The sequence below is a fragment of the Thamnophis sirtalis genome, unplaced genomic scaffold (assembly GCF_051295495.1).
Source record: "Thamnophis sirtalis isolate CommonGarterSnake01/CBP01778 unplaced genomic scaffold, rThaSir2_p1.2 scaffold_3, whole genome shotgun sequence".
Lineage (NCBI taxonomy): Eukaryota > Metazoa > Chordata > Lepidosauria > Squamata > Natricidae > Thamnophis > Thamnophis sirtalis.
In genome coordinates this window covers 24997577-25022402 of record NW_028261383.1, presented here as the reverse complement: position 1 = coordinate 25022402, position 24826 = coordinate 24997577, and the positions used below count along the sequence as shown (strand labels likewise).

General features: G+C 46.2%; 1 protein-coding gene across 1 annotated transcript; it reads left to right on the top strand.

Moving 5' to 3' along the window:
* Positions 1–407: 407 nt before the first annotated feature.
* Positions 408–15068, top strand: LOC106551099 (uncharacterized). The gene is made up of 4 exons (XM_014069114.2): positions 408–511; positions 6662–7836; positions 10855–11113; positions 13492–15068. Exons 2-4 carry the CDS (start codon positions 7060–7062, stop codon positions 14172–14174), a joined length of 1719 nt encoding a protein of 572 aa, XP_013924589.2. The 5' UTR covers positions 408–511; positions 6662–7059; the 3' UTR covers positions 14175–15068.
* The last annotated feature ends 9758 nt before the right edge of the window (positions 15069–24826 follow it).

Below are 24826 nucleotides of genomic sequence, written 5' to 3'. Positions count from 1 at the left end.
GTGCCTGATCATAACCCATACAGACCTGATGAGGAGGCATCCTTAGATATCTTCCCCTAGTGAGTGTGTTCCTGAGCATGGGCCGAGTTCTTAGTGCAAAGCAAACGGTCTCTCAACCTGAGATCAGAAAAGCAACCTAATACAACATTTCACCCGTAAAATTAAAGCGATTTAGGACTCTATATCCGGGAATGTAAAAGAAAATTAAGTGAGTGTCGAGGGGAGCAATAAAAGCAATCCCCCTCTTTCATTCACCAAGAATCAGAAGTTCCAACTGTCTTATTCGGCTGCAAGGTGCCTTCTGAAAGAGTTAAAACCACAATGTGGCTTCGCCTAGAGTAGCCCGGAAGCGCGAGCGGCGTCGCCGGGGCGCATTTCCCTTTCCTGTCCGTGCCTCTCGGCTGGGAGGAAGTGGCAGCCGCCAAAGCCTGTCGGATTGTCTGAAGTCGAACGCTGGGCGGCGGAGGGGGGGGAGGGGCGGCCCGTTTGCGGGTCTTCCGCTTGGCAGACGGTGAGTTTCGGCGGGGCGGCGAAACGGGAGGAGACTGGGTGGGACGGGCCTGCACTGCAGCGAAGGGGCGGGGGTGGGTGGGCTTCCCAACAATTCGGTGCATTCCAATTCTATAGGATGCAGAGCCCATCCTTCCCAGCTGGAGGTGATGGGATTTGTAGTCCAGCTCTCCCCTCCCTCCCCAATCCTGACAGGGCGCCGGTTAAGGTGGGCGTATTGAAAGGAGTGAAGCTCGCCCCACCCCAAAGCAAGAAAGTCCCACCCTAGTGTAACAGTAACAGAGTTTGGAAGGGGCCTTGGAGGCAATCCAGTCCAACCCCCTGCTCACGCAGGAGACGTATACTAGGGATTCGAACCGCCGATCTTTCTGATAGACAAGCTCAGCGCCCCTTCTCCAAATGCCTTGCTGGGAGTGACAACATCCCCCCTCCCCCCAAATTTGTGCTACTGTTACAGCAGTAGACCAGGTTAAGAAACCAATCTCGTGGAATTCAGGACTGCTGTTATTGTAACAGCTACATTAGGACAGAACGTCACTGAAGAATAGAATAGAATAGGGATAGGGAATAGAATGGCAATATAAATACGAATAGAATAGAAATAACATAGCAATAGAATAGCATAACAATAGCAATAGAATAGGAATAGAATAGCAATAGTCAAGGGTGGCACAGTGGTTAGAGTGCACTACCGCAGGCTACTTCAGCTGACTGCTAGCTGCAGCTCTGCAGTTCGACTGCCACCAGGCTCAGCCGTCCATCCTTTTGAGGTGGGTAAAATGAGGAGCCAGATTGTTGGGGTCAATAGGCTGACTCTGTAAACTGCTTAGAGAGGGCTGTGAAAGCACTATGAAGTGGTATATAAGTAAGTGCTCTTGCTAATAGAATAGGAATAGACTGGGAAAGATTGAGGGCAAAAGAAGAAGGGGACGACAGAGAATGAGGTGGCTGGATGACGTCACCGAAGCAGAAGATGTGAGCTTCAATGGACTCCAGAGGATGGTAGAGGACAGGAAGGCCTGGAGGAATGTCGTCCATGGGGTCGCAATGGGTCAGACACGACTTCGCAATTAACAACAACAACAACAGCAGGAATAGACTAGAAATAGCATAGCAATAGATTTAAAAACAATAGAATAGCATAGAAATAGAGTAGCGACAGCAATAGAATAGCAATAGAAGGATCCTAGCAATAGAATACAGGTAGTCTTCAACTTAGGGCCACTCAAATTATATGTTGCTAAGTGAGAGGTTTAAGTGTGATTTTGCCCTGTTTCACGACATTTCTTGCTTGCAATGTTTGTTAAGTGAATCACTGCAGTTGTTAAATCAGTAACACCATTATTAAGTGAAACTAGGGTTTCCCCATTGACTTTGCTTGACAGGTGGTTGCAAAAGAGGATCCTATGACCTCAGGACACTGCAACGGTCGTAAATGTGGATCAGTTGTCAAACATCCGTATATAAATCACGTGACCCAGGGTCGGCTGCAGGGCTCATAAGTGTGAAAAATGGTCATGTCACACTTTTCCGTGCCATTTATCACTAAGGGAACTATTGTAAGTTGAGGACTATCTGTAGCATAACAATAGAATAGAATTAGAATAGATCCTTTATTAGAAGAAATGATGAAGACGATGATAACGATCCTCTTGGCCGTTGTGTATTTTTATTTTTATTTTTGGACTTTATGATGGGAATCGAGTGGCAGATTGTTTACTGCCCAGAGTCCCTTGCAGAGATTGGAGACATGCAAATGGAATGCATGAATAAATAAAGTTGCTTTATAGGGATGCTCATCTCACACATGAAACTCGAGGTGTCTTATAATAAAATAGATAAAATGCAGAATATATCAATAAAAGACATGGCAGCCCGGCCTGCTGTATCTTCGTCTGTCTGTTGGCTAGCCAGTTTTAGCACGCTGTCATATGAGCAATGTAATAAAAGCAGAAGTGGTTGGGTGACAAGAAGAGAGGAAATAATATGCGAGGTACAAAGGAAATATGCGAGGTACAAAGGAAAGGCAAGATAACGTTACCTTTGCCTGCACAGACCAACATCAAGATTATGCAATGATGCTATTGCATAAAGCCAATTAGCAGCCGAATAAGGAGAAATCACTATTTCTTTTCAGTTGATTGTTCGACTTTGCAGAAATACTGCAGGAGTTCTGACCGTTGCTCTTTTTTCCATTTCTGTGAGTAGACAATGGGGTACCCCAGGGTTCTGTCTTAGTCCCAGGACTCTTCAACAGCTTCATAAACGGTTTAGATGAAGCAATAGAAGGGTTATTTATCAAATTTGCAGATATCAAGCTGGGGAGGAAAGAGCCAACATAATTTAGATAGGCTCAAGCTCTAAAAATATATATATTGACAGACTTGAACACGGGTGTCTATCCAACAAAATGCGATTTGGTATTGAGAAAAGGAAGGTTTTACACTTAGGCAAGAAAAAACAAATGATATAGAATAGGAAGTACCTGGCTCAACAGCAGTAACTGAGAGGAGTCGTTGTTGTTGTTGTTAGTTGGGAAGTCATGCCTGACCCATCGTGACCCCATGGACGACATTCCTCCAGGCCTTCCTGCCCTCTACCACCCTCTGGAGTCCATTTAAGCTCATGCTTTCTGCTTTGGTGACTCCATCCAGCCATCTCATTCTCTGTCATCCCCTTCTTCTTTTGCACTCAATCTTTCCCAGCATTAGGCTCTTCTCCAGTGAGTCCTTCCTTCTCATTAGGTGGCCAAAGTATTTGAGTTTCATCTTCAGGATCTGGCCTTCTAAAGAACAGTCAGGGTTGATCTCCTCTAGGACTGACCGGTTGGATCGCCTTGCAGTCCAAGGGACTCGCAGGAATCTTCTCCATAGTTCAAAGGCCTCAGTCCTTTGGTGCTCAGCCTTTCTTATGCTCCAACCTTCACAGCCATACATTGCAACTGGGGAAACCATAGCCTTGACTATACACACTTTTGTTGGGTGATGTCTCTGCTTTTTAGTATTGCCTAGTGGATAGCCACTTAAATATGAGCCAGCAGTGTGTTGCAGTTGCCAAAAAAAGCCGTAGGCTGCATCAACAGACAGAGAGTATTGAGATCATGTGAAGTGTTATAGTACTGTTTTACACTGCTTTGGTAAAGCCACATTTGGAATACTTCATTCAGTTTCGGTCACTATGACACAAAAGATGTTGAATCTCTAGAACAGTGGTAGTCAACCTGGTCCCTATCGCCCACTAGTGGGCATTCCAGCTTTCATGGTGGGCGGTAAGGGTTTGCTATTACTCTGCTTTATAAATTTTATAAAGTAAAGTTACTTCCCTACTTTATAAATCACCGTTACTGTGGAACCGGTGGGCGGTTAGAAAATTTTACTACTAACAGAGATACAAAAGTGGGCATTAGGTATAAAAAGGTTGACTACCCCTGCTCTAGAAAGAGAAGATGATTAGGGGACTGGAGGCTAAAACATAACAATGTGGTCTTCCAATACAGGTAGTGCTCAATTTACGGCCACAAAGGAGGTCAACATTTCTGTTACTAAGCGAGACAGTTAAGTGATTCCCCCCCTCACATTTTATGACCTTTCTTGCCACAGTTGTTAAGTGAATCCCTGCAATTGATGATGACAGTTTTTTTTAAAAGCATCTGACTTCCCCATTGACTTTGCTTATCAAAAGTTTGCACATGACTTTGGGACACCGCAATGGTCATAAGTAGGAAGCAGTTGCCCAGCCTCTGAATTTTGATCACATGATCACGGGGATGCTACAAGTGTGAAAAAATGGTCCCAAGTCACTTTTTTTCAGTGCAGTTTGTAAGTTTGAACAGTCACTAAATGAACTGTGGTAAGACAAGGACTACCCTGTATGTGAGAGATTTATCACAAAGAAGAGGAGGGAAACCTATGTTCTAAACCACCTGAGGGCAAGACAAACACTCATAGATGGAAACATATCAAAGAGAGAACCAACCTAGAATTAAAGAGATATTTCCTATCAGCGAGAACAATTAATCAGTGGCACAGCTTACCTTTAGAAGTTGTGGGTGCTCCATCACTGGAGGCTTTTAAGACAACCATTTTCCTGTAGTGATATATGGTGTCAGCGTTCCAAGTATCGTGTAGAATTAAATCAGAGTCCAAGGCAAAACGATCCTTAAAGTTCCAATTTAATAAAGCAGACATCTTAGCACATCTGTGTTAATCCCAATTCTGGAAATGACATCAGAATTCCACCCAGTTAAAAGTTCGTGATCTTGACCCCACACCCACAATCCATCACATGGTCCAATCTTCTTCTTCCACGCTGGCATCCACACCCAGCTGCTTCCGGTCAGGTGTAAAAGTGCGGAGACAAAAGATGACCTTGGCTTCTAGAAAAGAATGAAAACAATACATTCTACAATCCTACTCCTGTCTATTCCCCCCTCCCATCAACTATACTAATGAAACAGCATAATGAAATAAGAGAAAGTGTGGCAGGGCAGCATTCTAAAAGGAATATAATTGCAGGCCTGACATGGTCTCCTGCTTGAACTAGAAGGTTTGTACTAGAAGGCCTCCATATGTTCTCTTTTGGCACCTATCCCAATAATTCTTTCTTATGAGGTTAACCGCCACCTGGCACACTCTGCTACCCCCCCTTCCTGATACTATCTACTTCCTTTCACAATTTCCTTTTGTTCTTTTATGTCATCTTTGGGTACATACTGTTCTTGTCTCCTTTCCACAAGTTGCTTCTGCAGTTGATCTTCAGTTATGACTCCCCAGGGTGAGAGAAATGCATTTCCTGGGTACACAGTGAAGACTTTTCCCGACCTCAGATAACCACGTGTAGGGTTTTGCTGATCAAGACAAGCCTATATAGTAGAATACAATAGAATAACAGAGTTAGAAGGGACCTCGAGGGTCTTCTAGTCCAACCCCCTGCTTCGGCAGGAAATCCTATACCGTTTCAGACAAATGGTTATCCAGTCTCTTCTTAAAAATTTCCAGTGTTGGGGCATTCACAACTTCTGGAGGCAAACTGTTCCACTGATTAATTGTTCTAACTGTCAGGAAATTTCTCCTCAGTTCTAAGTTGCTCCTCTCCTTGATTAGTTTCCACCCATTGCTTCTTATCCTGCCCTCAGGTGCTTTGGAGATTAGCTTGACTCCCTCTTCTTTGTGGTAACCCCTGAGGTATTGGAACACTGCTATCATGTCTCCCCTAGTCCTTCTTTTTATTAAAGGAAAGGTAAAGGTTCCCCTCGCACATTTGTGCTAGTTATTCCTGACTCTAGGGGGCAGTGCTCATCTCTGTTTCAAAGCTGAAGAGCCAGCGCTGTCTAAAGATGTCTCCGTGGTTATCTGGCCGGCATGATTAAATGCCGAAGGCGCATGGAACACTGTTACCTTCCCACCAAAGGTGGTCCCTATTTTTTTCTACTTGCATTTTTACATGCTTTCGAACCGTTAGGGGCCGCCAAACTGCCGACCTTTCTGATCGACAAACTCAGTGTCTTAGCCACTGAGCCACTGCGTTAAAGTAGACATATCCAATTCCAGCAACTGTTTTTTATATGTTTTAGCCTCCAGTCCTCCTAATCCTCTTTGTTGCTCTTCTCTGCACTCTTTCTACAATCTCAACATCTTATTTACGTTGCGGTGACCAAAACCGGATGCAGTATTCCAAGTGTGGCCTTACCCCAAGGTATTATCAAGTGGTATTCACGTGATCTTGATTCTATCCCTCTGTTAATTCTGTAGCCAACATGGGATTGAAGAATACTATTTTAAACCAAACATGAGTTTAAATCAATATTTTTAAATGTTTAAAGACTGGAGAGTCATTTGTCTGGAACAGTATAGGGTCTCCTGTAGAGCAGGGGGTTGGGTTGGACTAGAAGACCTCCCAAGTTCCCTTCCAGCTCTGTTACTCTCTTATTCCTTCCCTAAGTTTAGGAAGCAGTTACATGGGGCAACCACACAAACATGCTAAAAGTTGCATCTGCTTTAGCTGGTTCCTGCTAAACATTTCAGCCCTCAAGAGTCCAGATGGCTAAACAATCCTCATATCTATCTCTTTCTGGAATGGTGGGATGGAAGCAGCTGAATTAAATCCTGAATTAGTAATAACAGCCTTTTCTCTAACATTTTATGTCTCTTAGGTTTTTAGGGAGCCAGAAATCTCCACGGGCCGCCGCTACTTCTCATGGTGATCATGAGCTCCTGCCTGGGAACGATGCTTTCTGTTTTGACCCAGCCATCGATGCCCTGGCTGCTTCTGTCGTAGGGCAAGCGGCAAGGCTGAAAGGCAGCCCTTGAGTTCGGGGGTCCGATTGCTTTTCCCGCTTTGAGAGGGCGGAGGGGGTGGGTGAGCCTGAGCTGCTCCCCCTCCCCTCCCTTACAGAAGGAACCCATAGGCAAAATCTTCTCCGTGCCCTGCAGTTCTCACTGCACTCCCCGCTGGCCGCCGGGCAGGGCCAGCCATCCTCCCTGCCAGGGCCCCAGGGCCTCACCTCGCTCATCCCGAGGTGAGACGCGGGCCTCCCTTGCGGGGGACAAAATGGCATCGGGGAGAGGGGAAACCACTGCCCTTCACCTCCAGCTGCAGGGGGCTGCCAAGCCGAGCCCACAGCCGGCCTTGAAGAGGGAGGACACCGCCGCGGAAGAGATGGGGCGGGGCGGAGTCACGCGCTTCCTTCAGATCGGCTCCACCCGGGAGTTCTTATCCGGAGAGGCTTCGTGCCATGTCAAACAGGAGCCGGATGAATTATTGCCGCCCCATCACTGGGCTCCCCCCAGGCGGCAGTTTTCTTCATCGGGGTGGAGAAACCCAGCTCTAGCCAAACCCCTGACGTGGGACAATAGCTCTTTCCAGGCCCCATACGAGGCTCTGCCCAACCCGAGCCACTGGCCCTCGGGAGGATGGGGAGGCGAGACTTTGGCCAGCCTGAGCAGGGGGACTCAAACGGTCTATAGCAGCCAGGAGCACCGAGAACAGAGGAGCTACGGGGGCATCAAGGAAGAGCCTCCGAACGAAAGGACGGCCAGTGGGGAGATCCGGCGCCAGCGTTTCCGGCGGCATCGCTACCAAGTGGCCGAGGGCCCCCGCGAAGCCTGCCGGCAGCTGCAGGAGCTTTGCCACGAGTGGCTCCAGCCAGAGAGACACAGCAAAGAGCAGATCCTGGAGTTGCTGATCCTGGAGCAATTCCTGACCATCCTCCCCCAGGAGATGCAGAGTTGGGTCCGGGAACGGGGCCCAGAGACCTGCAGCCAAGCAGTGGCCTTTTCGGAAGAGTTCTTGGTGCGGCACAGAGAGACCCAAAGGAAAGAGCCACAGGTAACCAACATGGCCCTATTGTCTACCTGCTCATAAACCATCATTGTTCCTTGGGTAGATTAACAGAGTTGGAAGGGACCTTGTAGGTCAACTAGTCCAACCGCCCCCGCTCAAGCAGAAGACCCTGCACCATTTTTGACATATGGCAGTCCAATCTCTTCTTCAAAGCTTCCAGTGATGAAGCTCCCACAACGTCTGAAGTTGTGGGAGTTGTTCCATTGGTTGTTCCATCAGGAGTTGTTCCTCCTGTTCCATTGGTTGTTTGTTCTTACAGTCAGAAAATTTCACCTTATTTCCAGGTTGAATCTCTCCTTGTTCAGTTTCCATCCATTGTTCCTTGTGTGGCCTTCAGGTGCTTTGGAAAATAGCTTGACCCCCTCCTCTCTGTGACAGCCCCTCAAATATTGGAAGACTGCTATTTATGCCTCCCCTGGTCCTTCTCTTCACTCTTGAGCCTGCCTTCTAGGGTGTTAGCGATTCCTTCCAGCTTAGTATCATCTGCAAATTTGGTAAATTCCCCTTCTATTCCCTCATCTAAGTCATTTAAGGAGATATTGAAGAGTCCTGGGCCTAAGACAGAACCTTGTGATACCCCACTGCTTGCTTCTCTCCATGTAGAGACTTTAAGGATTACTCATTGAGTACGGTTTGTCAGCCAGTTGCGAATCCATCTGGTGGTGAAGCTATCTTTCCCACTTTTTTTCCTAGCTTACGAACAGAGACCCCTCCCCACCACTCTTTTGGGCACCAGGGACCGCTTCTATGGAGAGAGGTCCTGTTTTTAATATGCTGCCTAAATCCCGTGGACGGGGTTTTGCTTGTTTGTGCGGCCCGGTTTCTAGCATGCCGGTGCCAATCTGTAGACCGGACAGTTAGGGACCCCTGATGTAAAATATGGAAACCACAACAAGCAATGAAACTGTGAACAGAGGATGCCAGGAGTGAAACAGATATAGTGATTAACCATTAGCAAGTCGTCCTTGACTTATGAGCAGTTGCTCGGCAACCATTGAAAGGTATGACAGATACCACAGCGTTCCAAGTATAATGCAGAATTAAATCAGAGTCCAAGGCAAAGCGATCCTTAAAGTTCCAATTTAATAAGTCAGACATCTTGGCACATCTGTGGAATCCCAATTCTGGAAGTTACCTAAGATTCCCACCCAGTTGAAAGTTCATGATCTTGTCCCCATACCCACAAATCCATCACTTTGTCCAATCTTCTTCTTCCACACTGGCATCTCCACCCAGGTGCTTCCGGTCAGGTGCAGAGGTGCGGAGGCAAAAGATGACCTTGGGCTTCTAGAAAAGAATGAAAACAACACATTCCACAATTCTACTCCTTTCTATTCCCCCTCCCAACTACTACACTAATGAAAGAGCATAATGAAATAAGAGAGAGTGTGGCAGGCCAAAGATCCTAAAAGGGATATAACTGCAGGCCTGACAACAGCCTGATTATAAAAGTTCTGATGGCCACGCCCCCTCCCTCCATAACACATGACTGCCTTTTGGACCCTTCGCAACCAGCCTCCCTTATGGCTATTTGCAGCGTCCACAATTTGTGATGGCGTTTGCTTCTGTTTTTCAGCCAAAATGCCCCCATAGCGATCAATGGGTTTGCGTAATGATCATGATGTTCAGTTAATGACCAGAGTCACTTAACGACCATCACAAAAAGCGGTTGTAAATGGCAGGCACCATTACGGTTGCAGGTTCGAGGACTTGCCTGTATCTTAAAGCAGGATCAAACTAATTTGTGGAAGTGAAGATAATTGAAGAGAGAGTGGGTGTATATTTTATTTAGTTATTAACAAGCATCTAGAAGCGTAGCAACGATTAAAAGGCCTGGAGACTAAAACATAGGGAGAATGGTTGCAGGGTTTGGATTTGACTAGTCCAGAGAAAAGAAGAATTAGGGGTGACATGATAACAGTATTTCAGTATTTGAGGGGCTGCCACAACAAAGAGGGGGGGGGGGATCAACCTATTCCACAAAGCATCTGAAAGCAGAACAAGAAACAACGGATGGAAACTAATGGAGGAGACAAGCAACCACGAATTGAGGAGAAAATTCCTGACAGTGAAGACAATAAACTAGTGGAACATCTTGCATCCAGAAGTGGTGGGTGCTTCATCACTGGAGGTTTTAAGAGACTGGACGTGTCACGGCGGCCTCTCAGTAACCAAGAAAGAAACCACTCAACCCAATTTTGCAGAATTAAGAGTATTTTCACTGGTCATGAGTAGATAGCAGCTAAGGAAAGCAAGATCTGAGGCAAAAGCGCATGTAATCATAGATATCAATGTGTGACCCAACTCCCTCCCCTCCCCCTGTTAACCCCATCCCATAGGGAGACAACTTCAAAAAACATCATCAGGTTGGTATGCTGGACAGTTGGCCTTGGTGGCAAATCCTCCATCTGCACATGCACAGTAGATGGTGTGAACACTCCCTTTTCACAGTCAATACTTTCCCACCCAAATACCATGCACTCTGTCCCCATTTCAATGACAGCTGAAAGCAAGCAGCAAAACAGAGGCTGACAGGACGGCTGCTTGTCTTAAATGGTATATTATAGGGTCTCCTAGTCTGAGCAGGGGGTTGGAATAGAAGACCTCCAAGGTCCCTCCCAGCTCGATTCTGATTCTGATTCTGTTTTCCAAAGCATCAGAAAGCAAGACAAGAAGCAACGGGGGGGGGGGGGGGGAACTAATCATGGAGAGAAGCATTCTAGAACCAAGGAGAAACTGCCTAACAGGACAATCAACCAGTAGAACAGTTTTGCCTTCAGAAGTTATGGGTGCTTCATCACTGGAGGCGTTTTAAGAAGAGACTAGGTAGACACTTGTCTCAATTGGTATAGGGTCTCCTGCTTGAGCAGGGGCTGGACTAGAAGACCTCTAAGATTCCTTCTAGCTCTATTCTGATTGATTGATACAAAATCCAGGTCCCTCAGGGCAGATTTCCCCAAGATAGAAACAAGCCAGAATTAACCTCCCTGTTGTCATTTTCAGGTGATGTGGTCTTTCGAGGACTTGATGTTGAACCCTACCCGGCCACCACCTGTCCAGTATTCTGTCATGACACAGGTCCATTACCCCACAGTGGCATTGCCCATGCAGTACTCACCCTTGGCACCACAGTCCCAGTACCCTGCCATCGGACAGCCGGCCCCCCATCCCATTGTGGCGGAGCGAATGCCAACCCACGCTCGGCAGAGGACGCTCGGCAGGAAGTCCGCGGCAGACGATGGCGCCACCCTCCGCCCTTACGGTAAGCTGATCTTCCAAGGGAGACAGAGCTCCCTCTACTGGTGGGATTCCACCTTCCATAGCTTCCCTCAGGTGATGTGTGCCGGCTGTGAGTCTTTGGGTTGGAGCTCCATCTTTCCAAAGAACAGCAGGAATGTCTAAAACAGGAAAATTTATCTTTTGGGGTCTTTGAATGGATCTAGTTCTCATTCGGTCTTTAAAAATTAGCTTTTTAAGAAGTGGTTTTCTATCTTGGCTGTAAAAGGGAAGAAACCACTGCAAGTAGTCTTCGAGTTAACAACAGTTCCGTTTGATGACCATTCAAAATTATAACAGCACTGGGAAAAAAATGATTTCTGACCGGTTTTCACACTTAATGACTGTTGTAGCCTCCCCATGCTCACATGATCAAAATTCAGACACTTGGCAACTGACTCACATTTCTGACAGTTGCAGTGTCCCGGGATCACACCTTCTGACAAGCAGAGTCAATGGGGAAGCCAGATTCATTTCACGACAGTTTGACCAATTGAACAACGGTAGCGATCCACTTCACCACTGAGGCCAGAAAAGTCATAAAATGGGACCAACTCGCTTAACAGATGTTTCACTCAGCACTCAGTTTGGGCTCCACTGCGGTCATTAAGTTGAGAGCTAGCTGTAAGTCCACGTTCAGTAGGAAAGCACCCCTACGAAGATTACTGGTTGCTTTCTGGGAAGAGGTGATTCATGCAATTTTCTTATATCCTCAGGGTGAAATCGTGAAAAATCTTATGCAGGAATGCCATTTTCTCATTTTTGCTGCTTAACATCCTACTCGTGAAGATTCACAGGGTCTTTCCCACCTTTTGACCCCGTTAAAATAATCAGCGGTCAAGTGAGGCGTCTCTCCAATGTACCATTCTTTTTCTGTGTTTCAAGGAAGCTTTTCTCTCCCGCCCTCGCTCATTTTTGGGGGGTGGGTGGGGTCTGTTGGCTATACCTACAACAACATGTCCCAAAGGTGCTTTTTCCAGAGGCAATTCGACCTTCTGGTTTTTCTTTGAAGACGTTTCACTTCTCACCCTCAGAGCTGGCCGGAGTCGTTCGGGAGTGGGCGGCATACAAAACTAATAAACAACAAGAAGCTTCTTGGATGAGAATCGAAACATCTTTAGAGAAAAAGTTGCCTCTTGAAAAAAACAGCACCTTTGGGATATCGACACTAGGTGTTTTTGAGCTCCTTGGAAGGTGAACCACCCCACAGCAGGCATCTCCCAAGGGGTCCCAGTGTTCGGCTTTTGAACTACACAACCCAACATTGCTTTATTTTTTAAATAATTTTTTAGGGTGTGGGACGTGATGGCTCAGTGACTAAGATGCGGAGCTTGTTGATCAGAAAGGTCGGCAGCTGGACGGTTCGAATCCCTCGCGCCGCGTAACGGAATGAGCTCCTGTGACTTGTCCCAGTTTCTGCCAACCTAGCAATTCAAAAGCATGTAAAAATTCAAGTAGAAAAATAGGGACCATCTTTGGTGGGGAAGGTAACAACGTTCCCTGCTCCTCCGGCATTTAGTCATGCCGGCCACATGACCATGGAGATGTCTTTGGACAGTGCTGGCTCTTCGGCTTTGAAACAGAGATGAGCATCAGCCCCCTAGAGTGGGGAATGACTAGCACATACACCATATTGCCAAAAGTATTTGCTCACCTGCCTTTTCTCGCATATGAACTTACTGTAAGTGACATCCCATTCCTAATCCATAGGGTTCAATATGACGTCAGTCCACCCTTTGCAGCTATAACAGCTTCAACTCTTCTGGGAAGGCTGTCCACAAGGTTCAGGAGTGTGTTGATGGGAATTTTTGACCATTCTTCCATTTGTGAGGTCGCACACTGATGTTGGATGAGTTTACGTGGCTTACTACTTGGTGGCTGAGTTGCTGTCGTTCTCAAACACTTCCACGTTCTTATAATACAGCTGATAGTCGACTGTGGAATATTTAGGAGTGAGGAACTTTCACAACTGGATTTGTTGCACAGGTGGCATCCTATCACAGTTCCACGCTAGCTCCTGAGAGCGACCCATTCTTTCACAAATGTTTGTAAAAACAGTCTGCATGCCTAGATACTTGATTTTATACACCTGTGGCCATGGAAGTGATTGGATCACCTGATTCTGATTATTTGGATGGGCAAGCAAATACTTTTGGCAAAGAGAATCTTTGTGTATGTGCAAAGAGAATCTTTACCTTTATTTTTAAGAGAGGAACAATTTCCACGGCTATAAATCTCAGGTCTCCAGCAAAAATCTAATAGTTTCCCTCCCCACTCCCCTTCTGCATCTTCCACCTATCTCTCCCTCCCTCCCTCCCTCCCTCCCTCCCTCCCCCACCCCAATCCCAACCCTTCCCCCCTCAGGCCCCATCCAGGAGTTCCGGAGGCCCCTCACCAACGCCGAACGGATGAGGAACCGGAGGATGAGGAACCGGAAGCAGCGCTTGGAGACCAGCATGCAGCTGGTGGAGTCGGCCTCCCGGGCCCCCTCCATGCTGTTGGACGCCATGCGAGGCCTGCACTGTCACGACCTGAAGGCCTTTGACATGGCCAGGCAGGAGGAAAGGCAGCACCGCAAGCAGGAACGGCGGCAGGATCGAGCCACGGCGCAGCTGATGGTCGACGCCATCAAACGCTCCCACAGCGACCTGGGGGAGTTCCTGGGAAGGCAGACCTCTGCCATGGCTGCCATCGCGGAGGTCTTTGCGGGCCAGAAGTCACCTGCCCAGAGCACCCACGCCAACCACAGCTCTTACACAGCATCCGGCCACCCGCCCTGGGGCCCTCCAGAGCCTGGAGCGCCAGTGCCGTCCGGCCACGTCCCTGGCATGCCTTCCGAGCCGGTAACCGATCCAGTCATTCCCTGCCCGGTGCCTCCAGTGGCCCTGCCTGGTGGCAGCGGTGACCCCGTCCTGGAGCCGTCTCCCACCGATGGACCAAGCGAGGCTGTTGCGCCCGACTCCCCAAAGCCTTCCACTTCTGATGCCACTTCCCGGGGTCTTGAGGCCAGGCCCAGCAGGGGCACCAAAAGGAAGGCGTGGGACTGAAAAAACCGAAACAATCGCATAGTTTTTTTTAGGCCAGTTTCATTTCCAGTGGCCACCCTGGCAAATCCCACTAGGTCTCCCTGCCCCCCTAGTGTGTTAGGAGGACAGCCCATCTTATCTATGCATAAGGAAGCACAAGGCAAAGCTTTAGGCCCATAGGAAGGATTGCTGCCGGGTTCCAAGCCCATGTGGTTGCAGATTATAAAAGAGAGAAAGCAGCAGAGAGCCTGATCTGTCGGAGGTGGATTCGGAGTGCAACTTTGGGGAAAGTTGCCTCTCCCCATCTGCAAAATAGTAATAACCCACGTTTACATAGTCACTTAAAAACAGAAACCCTAAAGGTCATTTTACTTGTCTGGTAATTAAAAGATGGAGGTGGAAATTGTAAGCTCTTCAAATGACCATAAGGGGCGCTATTCGTCTTCCCATTTCTCAAGTTACAATTTATTTATTGTATTTATTGTATATATGTATGCACACACACCAGTGGTGGGTTTCAAATTTTTTTAGAACCTCTTCTGTAGGTGTCGCCTGCTTTGTGGGAGTGGCTTACTGGCCATGTGACTGGGTGGGAGTGGCTTGCCAGCCATGTGACTGGGTGGGCATGGCCAACTTGTAAAATGTGGTGAATCTCAATAACACTCTTGCTTAGCAACCAAAATGTTGGCTCAGAAACTCTGGCATTTGAAGCACACAAGTTGTAAAGCTGTCAAGTTACAAGATCCCTGCACCCCTAACCCTTTAGAAAAAAAACCCCAGGGGTGTTCAAACTTGACAGCTTTAAGATTTGTGGACTTCAACTCCCAGAATTCCTCCTCCAGTCATGTTGGCTCAGGAACTCTGGCATTGAAGTGTGCAAATCTTAAAGCTGTCAAGTTACAAGACCCTTGCACCCCTAACCCTTTGGAAAAAAACCCAGGGGTGTTCAAACTTGACAGCTTTAAGACTTGTGAACTTCAACTCCCAGAATTCCTCCTCTCGCTCTTCATGTTGATGATGTGTGTGGATTGGGGGGGGGGGGGAAGGAGCTGGAACCGGTTCTAAACGGTACTGTAGATTTGTGGAACCTCTTCTATAGAAGAGGTTAGAATTGGCAGGAACCCATCCGTGACACACACACACCAGAGGTGGTGTTCTGCTGGTTCGGACCTATTCGCCTGAACCGGTAGCAGAAATTGCAGGTGGCTCCGCCCACCCGCCCAGCTCTATGGCATCCCATTTAGGCCATTTTTTTTGCCAAAAGTGAGCCTGCATACTCACATGTGCAAATCAGTCAGGGAAGGTAAGCATATATCACCCCTGACACACACACGTATACTGTTTAAGAATAGTGAAGAACCAAGTTGGTTTCAAGAATCAAAACACAGGCTTGAAAAGTTAAAATAGTGATAGAGGGTATGTGTGTATGTGTGTGTGTGTGTGTGGGGGGGGAATATAGTGTTTACCGAGCTGCTGTTTTGAGTAAGATCCCTTTTATACCCATTTTGCAGATGGGAGGGATGGGGCGAGGCTGAGGATATGAGGTGTGCCAAATGTTTTCACATCTGGAACTTAGAAAGGTCCCCTCCTGACCTCAAAAGTGTTGGTTCTGACTTCATGGCGAGATCCTTGTAACCTCTGGAATAATCTCCCACATTTCTGGGAGATCATAAAATCAGGCTGGATTTCTGAAAACATTTAACCTTCTTCTCCCAAGTGTCAGTTGCGTTGGACTGTTTTTTTTTTTTTTTTTCCAAATTCTACTACTTTTTTAAAAAATGTGCACCGTTGTTTGGTTCCCTGCCTTGTTTTTACCGTGCTTTTGCTGAGAAATTAGGATTTTCCCTCCATTTCAAAAAATAAAATAAAAAATCCAGTAAACTGAACATTAACCATAGCACTACCGTGTTTCCCCAAAAATAAGACAGGGTTAGGGTTAGACAGGGTCTTATTTTCTTTTGACCCCTAAAATAAGCTCTTGGCCTTATTTTCGAGGAGGTCTTATTTTTTAGGTGTAGGAGGTGGCGAGCGTGGTCACCTCATGGTGCTGTGTTGCAATATTTTCGGGGAGGACTTATTTTAGCGCCTGCGCTCAAAAGCCCAATTGGGCTTATTATCCGGGGAGGTCTTATTTTCAGGGAAACAGGGTAGCAATAGCATTTACACTTACATACCACTTTATAGTGCTTTTACAGCCCTTTCTAAGCAATTTACAGAGTCAGCATACTGTCCCCAACAGTCGGTCCTCATTTTACCCACCTCGGAAGGATGGAAGGCTGAGTCAACTTTCAGCCTGGTGAAATTCAATCTGCAGCTAGCAGTCAGCTGAAGTGGCCTGCAGTACTGCATTCTAACCACTGCGCCATCTTGTTGCCTTGATTCTGGATATTGTATTTTAGACCTGTTGAAACAGAAGGCCAAAGAACCACAAGCTTCCCTTGTCTGTTTCTTGTTTGTGTGTGTGTGTGTTTTTTTAAAAACCCATTTTGTCCCCAACGCGCTGAGTAGAAAGGCTTAAAATGGAGCTAGAGATTATGGCAAGGCCCATAATTTTCTGCTCTGAAATGACTTTTGGAGTTGCAGGTGAAGTCCCGCTTAGCATAGGAAGCGATTAAGTTGGGGAATGAACAGCTGGGCTGGATCAAGGAGCCCAAATCACAATTCCAGCTGCATCTGAGGGTTATATCCAATTTCCTGCTCTTAGTGCTCTTTAGTTAGCTATCTGTAACACCTGCTGGAGTGTCCATGTTCATATGTGCAAATAAATAAAATTATGGTAGATGTCCGAGGCTGCCCCTTTGCCTCTGTAATGTGGTTGTCCCCTTTGAGGCATCTAAACGCCAACGTTTGCCCTCCCATCCAAGAGAAATGCCGGTCGCCTGTTCTCAAAGCAACGGGGAAAGTGGGAGGAAATTTCATTGGTAGCAGAGGTAGGAAGTTGGATTCTAGTGGCTCGGGCAGGTTGAACTGCCTAAACCTGGATTCATGTTTTCCAAAGCAGCAAATGTCCCATTTTAGCCTTTAAGTGGAAGAGGAGGAGTTACTGAGTTCCATGGAGAACACCAGCATTTGAGGAAGGAAACCACCCGGAGTGGTACATTCCTAAATTAGGTGCAGGGTTATGCAACCTTGGCAGCTTTAAGACTTGTGGACTTCAACTCCCAGAATGCCCCAGCCAGCCATGAATCTGCCATTCTTCAAGGGAAGGGGGGGGGGGAGTCTATACTTCCTCTAGACTTGTCTATCCTTCTTTCCTATATATCCTGTACCATGTAATTAATTGCTTTATAACTTCTAGCCTGGCGCCTAGAGGCCTGCCACTTCCTCACCTTTCGGGCAATGGGTGGGGAGGGCGGGCCACGAAGCAAGCCTGAGAAAATCTTATCATTTTCCTAGAGTGTCCCTTACAAAAAAAATAAAATCTTCACACCTGCGGATTGGCCAAATCCACATCAGATGTTTGGCAGGGGATTCCAACTTCTTGGATTCCTATTGTATTGCCTTAAAGATCCCAGATCCTGGTTTGCTTTCATCCAGCTTTTTTCAATAAAAGGATCCTTTTGAAATGCAAAGTTTCAAAGTTACTCTCTTGATTAAGTGGGAGAGGCCTGGCCTTACACTTTTAAGTCCACAAGCCTCAAAGTTGCCAAGGTTGGACACCCCTGTGCTATTGTTATAAATCGATTGGCAATTCCCAAAATGAGGGCACTTGGATGGCTTCTAGAGATCCAGATAGTTTGCCAACCCTTTTCTGATGCCTTTCACTACAGCGCCAAGCTGTTGCAGGTAGTCCTCGACTTACGACCACAAATGAGCCCAAGATTTTTGTTCAATGAGATGTTCATTTGAGTTTTGCCTCATTTTACGACCTTTCACTTTTCACTTCCCCTTTCTGTCCTTCTATCTTCCTTTTCTTTTTCCTTTCCTTTCTCTTCCTTTCTCCTTTCCTTTTTCCTTTCCTTTTCCATTTCCTTTCCTTTTTCATTTCCTTTCTCTTTTCCTTTCCTTTCTCCTTTCCTTCTTTTCCATTTCCTTTCTTTTCCTTTCCTTTCTCATTTCCTTTCCTTATTTCCTTTCCCCTTTTTTCTTTTCCCTTCTCTTCCCCTTCCTTCCCTTCTTCATCCTTTCCTTCTTTTGCATTTCCTTTCCTTTTTCCTTTCCCATTTCCTTTCCTTTCTTTCCCATTTCCTTTCCTTCTTTTCCTTTTTCCTTTCCTTTTTCCTTTCCTTTCCTTTCTTCTTTCCCATTTGAAGATGCTCTTCAAGGAAAGAGCTGAAGAAGCTTCTTGGATGTGAAGTAAAACGTCTTCAAAGAAAAGCCAAGACAGTCCTGTTGCCTCTTGAAAAAGCACCTTTGGGACAACCCTCACTTGAATGACCGAAAATCTTCTTAGACAATCCAGGTCATGGTTTGTCCTAAAGATTCTTTTTCAAGAGGCAACTGCACTTTCTTGTGTTTTTTTTCTCTTTTGAAAACTGAAGAAGCTTCTTGGATGAGAAGCAAAACATTTTAAAAGGAACCCCCCCCCCCCAAAAAAAAGAAAATCCAGTTGCCTTTTGGAAAAGCACCTCTGGGATCTTATCCCTGCCCAATTTTTTAAACCCTGGCACCAATGTGTCTGCAATTGCTTTGGCACAGAAACATGGACAAGGAGTTTGGGCAGTAAAAGGACAGAAGAGCATCCTCAATTAGAACCGATCAGCCTATAGAAGAGACAGACCAGAGGCTTGCATCTCTCCAGAACTGGGGCTAGAAATGGGGGGGGGGGGAGAGGCCTTGCTTCCAAAAGGCCTGGCATCTACTGGAAGCACCAGACTCTCTTACAATGCAATAGCAGAGTTGGAAGGGACCTTGGAGGTCTTCTAGTCCAACCCCCTGCCTAGGCAGGAAACCCTATACCGTTTCAGACAAATGACTATCCAACATCTTCTTAAAGACTTCCAGTGTTGGGGCATTCACAACTTCTGGAGGGAAGCTGTTCCACTGATTAATTGTTAATTAATTGCCTGAGAAACCCCAGATGGGCAGAGAAACGCAGGCTACAACCAGTGAATCACTTTTTCCCAGGAACCGACAAAGCCCCAGAAGACAAATGGGAATTCTCCCTTCTGCAGCGTCATCGGTCTCCAGACAGTCTTCCTTGATTTCACCAATCACCAGATGGAGGAGAGAGTTCGGTGCAGAAAGAGAACGGAGGGAGGGGGATATTTTCAGTCATATTTTAAGACATTAAAAAACACTGCACGGTAGTTTGAAACTTCTGCACGGTGTTTTCCTGTTACGTGGGCGGCTGCGCAGCTTAGAGGGAACATTGCTTTGGAGAATAGGCTTGTCAACCTAAACTGGATGCAGTTTTCTAGATCGTACCAAACAAGATGAGTTGGAGGGGGGGCATTTTTTTGGCTGCATCTCAATCCTAGCAAACTGCTGGGTTTAATAACTGGGAGATTACTGCCTCCATCCCATCCCTGGCATATTTGTTGGGATGTGACCAGTGGTGGGCTTCAAAATTTTTTAGAACCTCTTCTGTAGGTTTGGCCTGCTTTGTGGGGGTGGCTTGCCAGCCATGTGACCGGGTGGGCATGGCCAACTTGTAAAGTGTGGTGAAACTCACTTAACAACGCTCTTGCTTAGCAACCAAAATGTTGGCTCAGAAACTGGCATTTGAAGAACGCAAGTCTTAAAGCTGTCAAGTTACAAGACCCTTGCGCCCCTAACCCTTTAGAAAAAAAACCCAGGGGTGTTCAAACTTGACAGCTTTACGATTTGTGGACTTCAACTCCCAGAATTCCTCCTCTCGCTCTTCATCTTGATGATGTGTGGACGGGGTGGGGGTGGGGGGCGAGGGAGCTGGAACTGGTTCTAAACGGCACTGTAGATTTATGGAACCTCTTCTATAGAAGAGGTTAGAACTGGCAGGAACCCACCCCTGGATGTGACCTGCTGCTTTCATCCAGTAGATGGCAATCCCCATGCATGTAAAAAGCTGATATTGTAGTAACAACACCATTAGCTCTGCCTTCTCCCTGACATCCGTGCTTTCTATGCCTAGGAACAAGTGTGTTTTGTCCTGTCAGTCTGCAGCCTGAGCTGGTTTAGGGCCTCAAAAGGTTTTCTTGCTGCCCCAAGGTGCACCCCTCAGGAAGGATCCTAGATGAGACCCTGGTGATCTAACAAGGCATTGGCGCATGCTAATGATATGTGCGCGAATTCATTTTCCCAGAATCCTTTGCAGAGGGCCATTTCCCCAAATCCTTTGCAGTGCCCATCAGTTCTGCAAGAGATACTCAGAAGCACCGTTTTTCAACCTCGGCAAGTTTTAAGATGTGAGGACTTCAACTCCCAGAATTCCCCAGCCAGCCATGGGAGTCCACACGCCCTTCAACTTGCTGAGGTTGAGAAACTGCTCAGGGACTTTCTTGCAGACTTTATCTCCGTGAAAATAGTTCACTCGGATGCAAAAAGTTTGAAAGCTAGGATCCTCAGGCGAACATCCTTTCACGCCGCCAAGCAGCCTAAGGAAAAGTAGCTTCTGGGATGTCATCATCATCTCTTTAGCAAGATCCATTTATTTTATTTATTTATTTATTTATTAGACTTATATACCGCTTCATAGCGGTTTACAGATTTTTAGCAAATTGAGTCAGCAAATTGCCCCCACAGTCTGGGTCCTCATTTCACCCACCTCGGAAGGATGGAAGGCTGAGTCAACCTTGAGCCGGTGAGATTTGAACCGCTGAACTGCAGATAACAGTCAACTGAAGTGGCCTGCAGTACTGCACCCTAACCACTGCGCCACCTCGGATCCATCCAAAAGGACGTAGTTTACCTGATCTTGATTATTTTTCTCTTTCATCCAGGGATCAACCCTATATCTTTGCAATATGGGAGGTTGTTGTAACAGGTTTTTTTTTTTAAATCTCTCATGGATTATTTTTCTTTTCTCCTTTAAATTTTGAAAACATCCAATAAAAGTTTGTAAATTTGGGGGCCGTGGCGTTGCTGTCTTCTGTATTATTTGTGCTATTTCTGCTGAAGCTTATTAAGACTGGCCTTTTCAAGGGGATCTCCTTCTTCTCCAGAAGGAGCTGGAGAAATGTTCAAAAATGGGGAAGGTTTGTTATAATCATGGAAGACTAGGCTGAGGAAGACCATTGAGGATGGACTCAAGGTTACCTCATGAGGCCTAGTTTCTTAATATCAAAAGTATTTCTAAGACACCTTTCTTCCCACCAGGACAGTCAGTACAATGTACATCTTCGAAAAGCAACTGAATAAAAGCCATCAAAATGCTCTAAAAGCAAACTCTGTATTTTAACAATATGACTTATTTATTGAAGATGAGAGCCAGTTTAGCGTGGTGGTTGAAGCAGAGGTAGCCTTCGACACAAGAATTCATCTAGTAACTCTTTGAAGTTACAACAGCACTGAAAAAGTGACTTATGACCATTTTTCACACTTATGACCATTGCAGCATCACCATGGTCACGTGATTTGCATTTAGATGCTTGACAACGGGCTCACATTTATGACGGTTGCACAGTGTCCAGGGGTCATGTGATCATATTTCATGATTTCCTGACAAGCAAAATCAACGGGGAAGGACGATTCACTTAACAACCGGGTTACTAACTTAACAATTGCAGTGATTCACTTAACAACTGTCGTACAATGGGGCAAAACTCACATTTCTGACTTGGCAACAAAAAAAATTGGGGTCCATTGTAGTTGTAAGTCGAGGACTACCTGTAACAGGCTATATACTGGATCCTCCAGTGCTTCAAGCTAATCCCGTTTGGAAACCTGGATCAGCCGTATAAGCAATGGAGGAAAAGAGGCCACCCAGTAAAGCTAGGGAGAGACCTGGGGATATTTAAATGCATGCATGGTTGTTATACTGAAAAAAGAGAGGGATAATTATCTTGTACTTTGGTGAGGACTACAACCAAGAGATTAAAATTGCAACGAAGGAAATTAAAATTAGATACCAAGAAGAATTTTCCAGCAATTGAGCCAGGGGAACTGGCTACTCCATGAAGTGGCGTGTCTTCCTCTGCCAGATGTCTCCAAACCAAAACTCACAGCTCATCTGTCAAAGATGTTATACAATACAATACAATAGCAGAGTTGGAAGGGACCTTGGAGGTCTTCTAGTCCAACCCCCTGCCTAGGCAGGAAACCCTATACCGTTTCAGACAGATGGCTATCCAACATCTTCTTAAAGACTTCCAGTGTTGGGGCATTCACAACTTCTGGAGGGAAGCTGTTCCACTGATTAATTGTTCTGTCAGGAAATTTCTCTTCAGTTCCAAGTTGCTTGTCTCCTTGATTAGTTTCCACCCATTGCTTTTTGTCCTGCCCTCAGGTGCTTTGGATAATAGTTTGACTCCCTCTTCTTTGTAGCAACCCCTGAGATATTGGAAGACTGCTATCATGTCTCCCCTAGTCCTCCTTTCTATTAAACTAGACATACCCAGTTCCTGCAACCGTTCTTCATATGTTTTACTCTCCAGTCCCCTAATCATCTTTGTTGCTCTTCTCTGCACACTTTCTAGAGTCTCCACATCTTTTCCACATCGTGGCGACCAAAACTGAATGCAGTATTCCAAGTGGGGCCTTCTCAAGGCATTATAAAGTTATAGTAAAACAGGGCGGGGAGGAGGGAGTAGAAGTAATAGGAGTCAGAATAGCTGTTTTGAACTTTGGAACCTCACAATCAAGATCTTTGTATTCAAGTGAGATTCTGCACTAACAGCTGGATTCTGAATCCTGGTTGTGCCAGACCCCTGATGGGGAACCTATGGCATGCACAGAGCCCTCTGGGTGGGCTTGCTCACAGTCGCCAGCTGCTCTTCTGGTTTTGGCACGCATATGCACGCCGGCCAGCTGTTCTTTGTGAGTGCTGGAGAACACCCTGAAAATGCCCCAGCAAATGGCCAAAAATCCAAGCCATTTTTCCAGCTGTTTGGGGGGTGTTTTCAGGCCCTTTTTTGGACTGTATTTAGCCTGAAAAAGGGGAAAAAATGGCTGAAAAATGATCTGAGCCCTCCCCCCCCAAAAATGTCCTGAAAATGTCCAAAAACTGGCCAAAAAACAGGTATGCACTTGCTGGCCAGGTGGTCTTCAGGTTTCCAGTGCTTTGGCATGCACGAAGACCAGCTGACCGGAAACCCAAAGACTAGCTGGCTGTTTCTGGTGCGTGCACATGCACACGCATGCACATGCGTTCCAGTTTGGACACGATGCCGAAAAGGTTTGCCATCACTGTGCCAGACAAATATTATCTACTTGCAATTTTTTTTTGAACATTTTCTTTCTTTCTCTTTCCTTCCTTCCTTCCTTCCTTCCTTCCTTCCTTCCTTCCTTCCTTCCTTCCTTCCTTCCTTCCTTCCTTCCTTCCTTCCCTCCCTCCCTCCCTCCCTCCCTCCCTCCCTCCCTCTTCCTCCCTTTAGGCAGCTCTCTGTGCAATGATGTTCATCTTCTGACAGCTTATTATCTTCTTTGTGGCTTAAAACAGGGGTGTCCAACTTCGGTGACTCTTTAAGACTTGTGGACTTCAATTCCAGGCAAGAATCAGGGATTCTGGGAGTTGAAGTCCAGAGGTCTTTCATTTGCCAAGATTGGCTACCCCTGGCTTAAAGGCTAATAAGGCCATCTAATCTGTTTTTCATATGCAAATTCAGCCCTTGGCACTTCTGTTTATTCAAAAGAGCGCAAACACATCCTTAACCTTAAAAACTTTGTTCTCAATGGACCTTAATAGCTGACCTCTCTTGCAATTTATTTATTTTTTTAATTTTTTTTTACCCCTGGTCAGAAATATATCAGTGTATCCCCGGTTATAAAACAAATGGTACAGTGGCCTAGAGGTTGAGCTCTCACCTCATAATCAGGAGGCTGGGAGTTTGATCCTAGGTAGTGGCAGGTATATCTCTCTCTCTGGGCGCAATTAATAAATAACTGCTGAGAACTCTGCATTGGCGACAGGAAGGGCATCCGGCCAGTAAACACTCAGCTCTATTCAGCTGCCCCGACTCCACCCCAATGCAAGGGATTAGAGATCATTAAAAGACTACACCCCCCTCCAGTGGTGGGATTCAAATAATTTAACAACTGGTTCTCTGCCCTAATGACCAGGTGGGTAGGTGGGGCTCGGTGGTCATGTGACTGGATGGGAGTGGCCAACTCAACGTCACTCATGTCGATGGGCACTTTGCCTTAGCTGTTACAATCTAATAAGGGTTAACCGGAGAGGCAGTTTCTGTAAGCAGGGCAATAAACATTAGGCTAGAAACAACACCAGAGTGTTTCCTTCCTGCCTTCCTTACAGGATTAGCCCTGTAAAGTGGAAAAAACCAAAATGAGATTTCTTCCAACAACCGGTTCTCTGAACTGCTTAGAAAGTTAACAACCGGTTCTCCTAAATAGGTGTGAACCGGCTGAATCCCACCACTGCCCCCCCAATAATTATCCCTTGTTATAAGACGCGCTCCTGAATTACTCCATTTAAAAAAGAGATCAACATAGAATTCAAAGCATTAATATATTAATTAAGGACACCTTGTGAATGGGACACGAAAAGCAAAAATCATATTCTCCACATTTCTCTTTTTCTCCTGATCATGTTTTTATATTTGTCAGGGAATGAAGCCGAATGTTAAGTACTTTAACTG